Source organism: Salvia hispanica, chromosome 2, assembly GCF_029641045.1.
Source record: "Salvia hispanica isolate PSC_SH4W2 chromosome 2, Shi_PSC_v1, whole genome shotgun sequence".
NCBI classification, from domain to species: Eukaryota; Viridiplantae; Streptophyta; class Magnoliopsida; order Lamiales; family Lamiaceae; genus Salvia; species Salvia hispanica.
In genome coordinates, this window is record NC_142693.1 from 13,159,430 (window position 1) to 13,170,774 (window position 11,345).

Consider the following 11,345-nt stretch of genomic DNA (forward strand, 5'->3'; position numbering starts at 1 on the left):
TAATGATTTACTATTGGTTATTACATGTCAATACATAATTTTGATAAGCCTCAATAAGAATGAGTAACATTCACCGTCCACATTTATCCGGCTTGATTAAATATAAAACCTAAATTTAAATTATTTTGATAAAACTTTTAATATTTATACACTTTTGAAAAGGACCTAAAAGCACGTAATGTTACAAAAAAATATGTATGAGGATATATTTATTATTATTATTATTATAATTAGTATTATTACTACACAAAATTATTAAATTATTTTAAAAGAAGATAAATTTGCTCAGTTTTTTGAACTGTGATTTAAAAAAAGAAAAAAGATAATGTTTGGGTGTCGCTTTGAGAGGTTGACGTAAACACGCGCGAGAGCAAGCATCCCTGGCTGATTAACGTGTGTCACTCCACTCGCTCATTTCTTTCATCATTAGCATTGCCTTATGTATATATTAATCCTTGTCTTTTTCTTTTTTTGAATAACAAACTATTTTGTATTTATTTTAATTTTAAAATTCTACAGTGGGATACCAGCGTGGACACACACATGTATATATGTGTATATATATATATAAGCATGGTAGGGAATGTGGTGGTGCTTCAATTCTATTCTTGTTGCAATTCATAATAATTTCACATACCCTCTCTCTCTCTCTCACTATTAATTTCCATCACTCTTTGTGAAAGTTAATGATAAATTGAAGATGGGGAGACAACCTTGCTGTGACAAAGTTGGATTGAAGAAAGGCCCATGGACTGCTGATGAAGACAAGAAACTCATCAATTTCATTCTCACCAATGGCCAATGCTGCTGGAGATCTGTCCCTAAACTTGCAGGTGCCTGTCCTAATCTAAATTCCTTTTTTTTTTTTTTTAATTTATATTTATAATTAGTGGTTTAATTAAAACACGATAACATCTGGTGCAGGGCTGCTGAGGTGTGGGAAGAGCTGCAGATTGAGATGGATTAACTATCTGAGGCCAGATTTGAAGAGAGGACTTCTCTCTGATGAAGAAGAGAAATTGGTCATTCATCTTCATGCCCAGCTTGGCAACAGGTTCATCATCCAATCAAATAATACTAATTCAATTCAGTTATAGAGCATAGTAAAAATTCAGTGGTCTAGATATATTGTTACATAACGGTCCAGTCAGTTATAATTGCAGAAATAAAGGGAGAAATGGATAAGAGCGACTAATCCATTTCATTTATAGAGCGTGCAGACAAGTAAAAATTCAATAGTCTGGACATATAGTTATGTAACGTTTCAGTCAGTTATAATCGCGGAAATAAAGAGATAAAAGGATATGAGCGAATATTTATGCAATTATGATTAGATGAACACACCACGTGACAATATATCCAAAATACCGAATTTTTATTGGCATGCTCTTAATTCATCATTGCTCCCCTCCACTTTTATTAACTTTTTTTTTCCAGTATCAAATTTTGAGCCAAATCCTATTTATTAAAATTTCCAAATAAAAATATGTGCAGATGGTCCAAGATTGCCTCTCACATGGCCGGGAGAACGGACAACGAAATCAAAAATCACTGGAACACACACATTAAAAAGAAGTTGAAAAAAATGGGAATCGACCCCACCACCCACCAACCGCTGCCAACCCCCGCCGTCGATCAGCCGCCGCCGGAGTCCAAGTCAACCACATTTGAGCAGTCAACCATTTCAACTGATGATAGCAATAATGATGAGAAAATCATTGAGTCAAACAACGATGTGGTGTTAGTCAACAGCTCCGATTTCTGCATTGACGAGATTCCGGTGATCGGGCCCCACGAGATCATGCTACCGTCCGATCAGAGCTCCCCGACGCCTTCGTGCTCGTCGTCTTGTTCCAGCAATGGGGCATCGTGGCCAAACGCAGCGGAGTTGGCAGCGCAGAGCTTTGAGGATTACTGCAGTGAGATAGTGAATAGTGACATATGGGAGCAAGATTTTAAGGATGTGTTTGATTTGTTGGGAGATTTTGAGAGTGATTTGAAGGGGGAAGATGCCATGAATCTTGATTATTCTTCATGGGAGATGATGATTGGAAATGATCAAATTTAATGTCATGAGAAATGTTTAGTTTTTATTTTTCTTTTAGTGATTAATGGTTATGGAGAGTGAGAGTTGAGAATATTTTTCTTCATTGTGGCCCACATTTTTAGTTGCTCTGAAAGTTGAGGTAACTAATAGAGGAATATTAACCATTTTTCTTCGTTGTGCCCCCACATATTTAGTTGCTCTTGAGAATTGGTAAGAGTAATATTAACCATTTCTTGTATATTGATGGAGGGTCACTAAATGTTGTATTGAATATAGGAGTTGAAATATGAGAATATGATAAAGGACTTTTGACTTGTTATTTGGCATTTTTGGAGTTTTAGGTTTATCACTCTTTATCTTGAAATTGTGCTTAGTATGAACATTAAAAAATATTGTGGCTACTATCAGTATGTGAATGTACACTTGTGGCTACTATTAATAGTAGGCACTATATAGAGATTATGATGTGGGATTGAAAAAGATGTAGCTAGAAATTGAAAATGTGTAATTGAAATGTAGTTTTGCATAGTGGGGAAATGGAAAAAGGGATGAAAATGAAAACAAACATGTCATTGAAATAGGTGGATAGTGATTTTTGAGAACTATAATTCGGGTTTGAACTTAGAAGTGTAATTTTCTCTTAGTCAATTATCATTTGTAGGTAATGGATTAGACATTTAGACTTAAGTAAGTGCAGCCACAACACTCACTACTAGGGATATCAATTCAGTCTCAAATTCGCATTTTTTTAGTTAAATTTCTTATTTTTATTCATTATTTGAAGTTATATAGAAAATGAACAAATTAAATTTTTTTCAATCAGTTTATAGAATTAATGATGTCAATAATAATGATCTAAGTATTGGTATCAAAATAAATGTATAAAACAAAATAAATAACAGTAACTAGGACTAAACGAGAGCGATGTTTAAGGATGATACTCAGATAAAGTGTATTGCATAACAGTTATTTCTCGCTATATTATAAATATGTCATATTTTTATTAACATAATATAATTATAGAGAAATGAAGTAGAAAAATTCAAGTTTAGATATATTTTCAATTCAAAGATATATTTAATAATTTTAAAAAGTCTTCCAGTTAAATATAGTATATAGTATTCTATAAATACAAGTATTTTCCATCATTATCATTTGACAAATCATACATCCCACTTTTAAGAACTTGCCAGGATGATATGTTATATGCTTAACATTGTTATAACTATGATTAAACCATAATATTATCGTATTTTGTATTGAAACACGAATATTTCTGAACAAAATACAAAAATATTAGACATATTCCCAAAAAGTGCACATAATTGGTTGCATGACCACGTGCAAAAGTTTGTTTTTTTAATATACTTTAGAGCATCTTTAATGGTCGGCTAGCGACCGGCTAGCCGATTTGCGGCGCTGGCCGATCGGCTAGCCGAATCATTAGAGGCGGCCAGCGCGAAATTGGCGAGCCGATCGGCGTGGGCTGGCCGATGCGCTGGCCGCCATTGTGGCGGCCCGATCGGCCAGCGCCGAATTTTGTTTGTTTTTTTTTTTAAAAAAACCTATATAAACGCGATTTTAGTTTCATTTTCATTTCACCACTTGTTTTAACGAGTTTTCTCTCTCTCTAACTTTCTGTACAAGAGCATCATCGAGCGATGGATCACAACAACGAGTCCAGTCCAGCGACGAGTGGATCTCAGACTCCCACGGTACCTGTGGGATCTGGATGGGGCCAGATGGGCCCAGGGTTTAACGTCCCTTGGGGGCAGTTGATGGGGATGATGGCCGGTGCGCCGGGGGGTGGGGGTGGGGGGAACCAGGGGCGGATCCCCCTATCGCCCCGCGAGGTCCAGTCCTCCGCCCTCCCACCCGCCCCACTCGAGTACACTCTCCATTGGCGTAACCAAACGCGGGCTGAGATGTACAAGGTCTTCCAAGATTGGAGGACCACCACTGACCCCACGGAGAAGATGTTTTTTCACTCGATGCTCGAGAGCATGCGGGTTGATTTGGATGTCGCGAGGGCACGGCTAGGGGGTTCCGACGTGGGCTCAGATACCACGGGTGGCGGCAGCGGCAGCGACGGCGAGGACGGCGGCGACGGCGATGAGGAGTAGAGAGTGGCGGGGCTCGTGTGTGGAAGCCCTTTTTTTAAAAAAAAAATCATGTACTTTTTTTTTAAATCTTTGTACTTGTTTTGAATGGAATGGATTAATTTTCCCGTATATGTGTCGTAAATTTAATTCCGTAATTTAACCGTAATTTTAATTCCGTAAATGTAGTATATTTTGAATTATTTTTATTGCGGCTGGCCTAGGGGTGGCAAAATGGGTAGCGGGTAATGGGTAATTCGCTACCCGCCGGGTATTGGGTACCCACTACCCGACGATAATGGGAAATGGGGCGGGATCGGGTAGTGCGTTTTAGAGTTTTACGGGTAGCGGGTATACCCGCTATACCGGTTAGTCTCGATAATACCCGTTATTATTAGTATTGGTCATATTCCATCTTTTAATACTCCCTCCATTCCATATTAATAGACGTGTGTCAAATAGTTAAAGTGGAGGAAAAAAACAAGTAAATAGTGAAATAATAAAAGCATAGGTGGATGCTTTTGGTGGACAACTTTTTTTTTTGTCCATAGCCCCAATTTATTTGTCCACAGCCACAAAAAAAAGTGTCCGCAGCAATAGCGGACACTTTTTAGTGGACAAATTTCACTTTATTGTTTTTGTTGTATATTTTAATTCAATTACAATTAAAATTATCGGACTATAAATAATAAGAGAACGAGATAATAATAAAATTAAAAAGTGCGATGAGACCAAATATTCGTTGTATTCATGGATACTGGAAAATTACACAACGAACATTTAAAAAAAAACATACAAAAACAAATAAAAACTCTGCCACCATCTACTCGGTGGCGGAGTCGGAAACCTCTGCCTCATCTTCGTCGCCCACTCCCTCCGGCGCCGCCGCCCCTGCCCCCGTCGCCCCCGGCGTCGCCCCTGGACCAGTCAGCCCCAGCTCCTCTCTGATCCTACACATCAGCTCATAGTATATCGCCTTGGTGATCTGGTCGGTGGCCGACTCGTAGAAACGGCAATTATCTTGCAGTTGTTTCATCAACTGCACATTCAGGTTCCTGTTCAAGACCACATGGGCCCCATGGTCCACAGACTGAGCTCCAGAAGGCGCCTGCGCGCCCCGCGATCCAGACCAGTTCGCCGAGTAGCGGGAGGAACCTGCAGACATCCGGACGCTGCGGATACTGGCCTTCTGCCCCGGAGGGCGTGAGCGCCTGGTGTGTGTATCAGAGGGCTCCTCCGCTTGGGCGTCGTTGAGGTCGATTGATTGTCCGCCGCTGCTGCTGCTGTAGTGCCCGGCTCTGTTGCGTCTGTTGCGCTTCGCCGCATGATCCTCGGTCTCCTCTGCACATATGGCCTTGAATTTCGGGCAGTTCTCGAGAACGAGAAACTCCTCCCAGTGGTTGAACTTAGGCTTATATAGCGCATTGTACTGGGACACAGACAGAGCCTTCACGTCGGCGGCGTTGCGGCCACTCTCAGCGGTGAGAAGGTTGTTGCCGTAGATGCCCGCGAACTTCTTGGTGGGTGTCAGAATCCTCCCAAACTTTTTCCGAAGCTGTTCCGCGTCACGCGGTTTGGCGCCTCTCGGCTTGAACTCATTGTGGGTCAACAAGACGCGCTTCCAAAAGCCCATCTCGGTCTGATCGGTGCCAACACAGGGGTTAGATGTGACGGCATCCCATGCCCTCGCCACAGCAATCGACTCGTCTTTGGTGTAGTGCCCGCCCCGACTCGCTACCGCCGCTGCCGCTGCCATCCCCGTCGCCGTCGCCGCCGCCTCTCCCCCCACCGCCGTCTCCGCCGCCCCTCCCACCGCCACCGTTGCCGCCGCCCCTCCCACCGCCGTCGCCGGTAGATCTCGTCGGCGGGGTCTCCGGTAGGCCCGGACTCATCAACCCCATCATCTGCTCCAGTGTGAACCTATCGAAATCAGACAAAGGAGTCTGGGTGCGCTGGAAAGAGTGAGAAGGGGTATCTAGTCGCGGATGGTTGGGCGAGTCCATAGTCGGTCGATAATCTCCAAACGCCGAACGACCCAAATTCCTCTGATGAGAAGACTGACCCCGATATTGGCTTTGTTGCCACGGCGGGGATGTCGGTGACCACGACTGGAATGGAGGGGGACTGGGACTCGATCCCCGGGGGGTGGGACTCGATCCCCACAGCTGAGATGGCTGGGAAGAAGGATAGTATCCGTATCCCGATTCTTCCGTGCCGGGTGAATCTTCGTCTCTCCCGTGCATTTGGTAAAATCTAGGGTTGTGAAATTGGGGGTGGAGTGAAAATGGGTGTGGAGTGGAAAACAAATTGGGGTATTTAAATAAGCCAAAAAATTTAATATTAAATTCAAAATTAAAAAAAAAAAATTTAAACCGGCGACCGCCGCGCCGGCGTCGCCGCACTATAGATAGGCGCGGCGGCCGCCGCATTTCTCTCTCATGCGGCCCGTCCTCGCCGCAAAGCCGGCGATGGCCCTTCCGCCCCAATACTTTCGTCCGCCCGCGGGGCGGACGCGCGGCCCACTATAGACCGCCGCGGCGCCGCCGCGATCGGGGCGGCTGGCGCGCCGCCCCTATAGTGGTTGCTCTAATAGTCTTATATGCACTCATTTTGAAAAATTAAAAATATATAGTTAGAATGGAGGAAAAATAAAGTAAGAGAGATCATAATGTAGGAGAAAAGTATTTCTATTATTATTTTTCCAAAATGAGTGAAGAAAATGAAATGTCTCTATTAAGGTGGAACAATGGAAGTACTTTATCTAAAAGTTCTTTTGAAACATTTATATATTCCAACGAACATACAATTGAAAACTCACCGAACTAGCTATAGAGTCTTCCCTAACTTTTTCTCAATCTATCCAACGTTTACCATCGATATTAATAAAGTAAATTAGGGAACATTGACGGTTGTTATGGTTTTCAAATTTTTTATTAGGATTTCGGGTCGGGTACGGGTACCCGCAATGTCGGGTACGGGATACCCGACACGGGTATTGGGTAATCCCAGTATGTCGCGGGGCGGGTATCGGGACAACAATTTGGCTAAAATCGGGTACGGGTACCCGACTTGTCGGGTGCGGATACCCGCGGGTAACCCGTTTCGCCACCCCTAGGCTGGCCTAAATCTGATGTGACAGGTGGATTTTTAGTGCTGCTGACGTGGCAGGGAGAGGGAATTACTAGCCTATTTAGCATTGGAGATTTAGCATTGGAGATGCTCTTATAAATTTATTAAACTCTATTACTTATTAATTGTGTACGAGTATATATTTTAGGGTTTTCTTATAAGTGCTCGGATGAAAGGTAGAAGTGCTTAGATTTTGTATTCATTTGAGACAATTTGATTCTACAAGACCAAGCTATTGTTAAATAATTTTATTATTAATTGTGTACGAGTATATATTTTAGGGTTTTCTTATAAAATGTTTTCAACTTTGAGGTAAAAAGAAAAAGAACCACAAAAAAACTTAAAAAGACAAAAAGAACAAAAAGAAAACGAAAAAGGCAGAAAATCAATTTAGAGCAATTGTGTTTGGAAATCTGGTTAAAAGGGCAAAAAGCACATGTTCTTCCACTAGGATAGAATATATTTTATCTAATTTTGTAAAATATTGTTTTATTTCCACTCTGTCCCACTACTAGGAAGTCATTTCTCTTTTCAGCAAAAACAAAAATTTTACTGTCTTTATCTTAACTACTTTATTATCTTTTCATCTTTTGACAATATCATTTCTTTTACTTTATTATCTACGGAGTATTTTTTTTCAAAAAAAATCATGTACCCAAATGGAGCACCTCACTTGAGATAGAACGGAGGGAGGAGTACTAAATATCAAAACAAAAAGGATAAGGGCAGGCAGCAACACACAAGCCTTGCCGGTGGCATAAGACCGCGGCCAATGTGTGGTTATTGCCTGTCTTGAGCCAGCAGGAAGGGAAAACCGAGCACCGTTGCAGATACTCTAAATAAAATATAGTGGTTGAGAAAATTTAAAGATGGATTCATGTATTCATATGTAACAGTACATTCATCCGAACATTCTGAAACCTTTCAAATTCATGTAGTTTAAATCTTGTTCCGCATATGTTTATAATCTATTTTGCATACTAAATAGCACACGAGTGTGATTTTCCACAAAGTGGGCAACTATAAGTCTGTTTTTCCACAAAAGATTAAAAATAGTGAAAGACAAAATGTTGTTTAATCCATATTCTAAATTAGTTATCCAAACATTTTCTTGTAAATTTCGGATTCAACCAGTTTACATTTCAACGGAGACAAAGAATTAGCCATCAAAGCATCACATCGGATTTCATAGTGATATTTTCCTAACACAACATGCATCTGCCCTTATATATATACCCAAACTAGAAGCTTTGAAAGGTCAAGAGAGTGATCTCTATTCTAATTAGAAAAAAAAAAAGCTATGAAATAGGTATGCTTATATAGGACTGTGATCAATACCAAACCAGTCTTAACACTTAAACGCTAAACAACATCATTATAAGACAACCTGGAGTTCATTATAATGAACTAATAACAAACTTAAAATGAACTTCAGATTTTTAAATTATGTTAGATGATGCCATTGTTTTTAAATCTTTGAATTCCCTATAATGAACTACAAATAAAGTTGTAATGAACTCCGAATTATTTTATAATGATGTGTTTGGTGTTTAGCGTTTAAAACTAGTTTGGTACATAAAACAACCCTACTTAAATATACTTTTATAGTACTACTATTACTTATTGCATAGAAGAATAACAAGAAGAAAAACAATAAACACAAGCTACACTGATGTGTTGGCCTCAATCGTATGCATTTCCATATATTTCGACAAACAAGATTCGAGGATATCATGTATACAGGTAGAATATATTGATAATCACATCAGTAAATGAAAGGGATGATAGCACAACGGTTTCTAGGATATTTGTCAAATTTACGGACATACCATCTATGAGTTTCGCCAGCAGCAAGGGAGAGATTTGCCACCTAACAACAGTACAATTATTTACCAAAGGAAAGCATCAGCCATGTTTGTGTTAGTGTAGATGAAGGGGATGGTAATTCTTTGAGCAACGTCACAAAATTTAAGACTCACCGTAAAAACAAAGACCAACCAGATTGTAATATCAGAAAAGCCGCTTGCAATCACCAGCCCGCCATATATAACCTCCATGAGAGCAGGGGAAATGTAAGTTTCAAATGAACTTGCTATGCGATAAATTTGCCTCTTTTCATTTTTATGCACAGATAAAAAAAAATACTCACAGATTCTGCAAGATAATGTGGGGAAGAAACGTATTCAAACCAACCACCCTCAGGAATTGCATACTCATTGACCTTATTACCATTTTCCCTTATCGAGCCCTGAGTTGATCAGAAACAACATGTGAAGTGTTACCAATGTAGTAGCCGAATGCAAATGACGTATATTCTTAGGGATTCATATGTTCTCCAAACAATACATAGAACAAGGCCAGCCAAGTTAACACAATGAAATAGATATACACAAAAGACTTACAAGAATGGCATGGCAACGGTACTGATGAATCCAACCCCAGAAGAAAAAAGCAGCACCAATCCATGCATACCATTTGAGTTGCAAAAGAGGATACACATACTCCCGGAAACTAGGTTCTGTAACTTGCATTCTATCTTTGCCTTTAACAATAAACTCTGCAAGCAAATTTGCCACAAGTTTGAATACCTCCACAGAGTATGTGCAGCAGAGCGATAGTGGAGCTGCCGTATAAAAACTATTACAAGAAAGATAATTCATCAGAGTGCGATTTTCATTCTTTTCTCACTTCCTAATTAAAAGTTAAAACTAGAGGCAAGATAGAATTCTACTTCATATCACACAAGCAGCCATTTTATCAATCAGCTGCAGTAAGACTTACAAAAGGCCGGTGAGGTAGCCAGCAATATGCATGCTCGCAGAGGGACTATACTTGAATACGTATATACTCTCTATAAGGCGGCGCAAGACTTGAGCTTCCATCAACAAAAGCAGAAACACAGAGTTCCATATCCCATATTTGGACTCTCCCATTGACGAATGCGAGTTGCGAAAGGAAAACTCTTGCGAAACTCCAGTCAAGTGGCTAGCAATAACCGAATACAGGGATGACTCCGAAACTACTGGAGCCGTTTTGTATGCGTAGATCCAAGTGGGCACAAGCAGAAAAGTAGTCCATATAAAACCAACAATGTAAAAGTGACAAAAATATCTCTGGGGAACACTGAATCTCTGCAGCACAACAACGCATAAATCGTGCTACATTAACCAGCAATTCATCTTCAAAGCGATATTACATAATTTAGCAACGAAACACACCAAAAAACGATTCTTGTTCGAGTTTTTCCAATCACTTATCACGCTAACAAAGGAAGCACAAAATCTATCTCAAATAAGAATAAAAGCAGTAAGAAATTGCATACATAAACATAACTGCAGAATGATAATTTTGCCTAATTGAGAAGCTAAAATAAATAAAATTACTGACAGTTGAGGAAGAGTCCATAATCTTGCCGCGGCCGGCGAGGAGAAGCAGGAAGCGGCGAAATGCGCTGAATTGGGGAGAAGGAATGAAGGCTGCGAGAAGTGGCAGGGTGCATGAAATCCACGCCGCTCTAAGGAGGAGCACCACCGCCATGGACGACGCCTGATTCAGCAGTGATTCTAAGGAGGTGAAGAAGGATTCAATCGAATTCATGATTTTGAGAATGATTTGGTGTGGGGTTTTTGGTATTCGGAAGGACTGGGTTTTCAATTTATGCAATATTTTCCAAATTGATTATTCATTGATACGAGTGTGGCCTCTTTTGTATTCATAATTTCAGTAAAACTATTTTGTTAAGTTTCATTAATTCAAACAATTCCAGATATTGATTTCAACCAAAAGTGTAGTTAATTTTATTTATAGTTTTGCTTTAGATTTTACAATTGCAAGCACTATATTTTAGTTTATGCTGTTGTAGTTAAGACGTCCCAATTTCTATTATTATCAGGCAAACAGACATGTAATTATGTAACTAAAATACTAAAATAAAAATTAAAAGATGGCGATGAGTAATACTTATCATAAATGGGCCTGTTAAATAAATTGGGTGTCCTGTAATAAAAACAAATGGGCCTTACATTTCTGTGCCATTTGAATGTATCCATTATTGCCTTTGTTTATGAATC

The 11,345-nt window shown here is 40.0% G+C and overlaps 2 protein-coding genes across 2 annotated transcripts; one reads left to right on the plus strand and one right to left on the minus strand.

Moving 5' to 3' along the window:
• The first annotated feature begins 571 nt into the window (after positions 1–571).
• Positions 572–2,366, plus strand: LOC125205301 (MYB-like transcription factor ODO1). Its single transcript, XM_048104146.2, has 3 exons — positions 572–833; positions 925–1,054; positions 1,495–2,366. Exons 1-3 carry the CDS (start codon positions 701–703, stop codon positions 2,066–2,068), a joined length of 837 nt encoding a protein of 278 aa, XP_047960103.1. The 5' UTR covers positions 572–700; the 3' UTR covers positions 2,069–2,366.
• Positions 2,367–8,924: 6,558 nt separating this feature from the next.
• Positions 8,925–10,955, minus strand: LOC125201762 (polyprenal reductase 2). The gene is made up of 6 exons (XM_048100002.2): positions 10,663–10,955; positions 10,057–10,406; positions 9,678–9,912; positions 9,425–9,523; positions 9,255–9,326; positions 8,925–9,145 (listed from the first exon to the last, which is right to left on the minus strand). Exons 1-6 carry the CDS (start codon positions 10,870–10,872, stop codon positions 9,041–9,043), a joined length of 1,071 nt encoding a protein of 356 aa, XP_047955959.1. The 5' UTR covers positions 10,873–10,955; the 3' UTR covers positions 8,925–9,040.
• Positions 10,956–11,345: the final 390 nt, after the last annotated feature.

Bases quoted from the DNA above. Each gene is read 5' to 3' on its own strand.
- LOC125205301 (XM_048104146.2), top strand. From the start codon at position 701: ATGGGGAGACAACCTTGCTGTGACAAAGTTGGATTGAAGAAAGGCCCA. The intron at 834-924 runs GTGCCTGTCCTA...CATCTGGTGCAG, and splicing joins ATCTGTCCCTAAACTTGCAG to GGCTGCTGAGGTGTGGGAAG. The intron at 1,055-1,494 runs GTTCATCATCCA...AAATATGTGCAG, and splicing joins CATGCCCAGCTTGGCAACAG to ATGGTCCAAGATTGCCTCTC.
- LOC125201762 (XM_048100002.2), bottom strand. From the start codon at position 10,872: ATGAATTCGATTGAATCCTTCTTCACCTCCTTAGAATCACTGCTGAAT. The intron at 9,327-9,424 runs GTGAGTATTTTT...GCTCTCATGGAG, and splicing joins CACATTATCTTGCAGAATCT to GTTATATATGGCGGGCTGGT. The intron at 9,146-9,254 runs GTGAGTCTTAAA...TACTGTTGTTAG, and splicing joins GGTTGGTCTTTGTTTTTACG to GTGGCAAATCTCTCCCTTGC.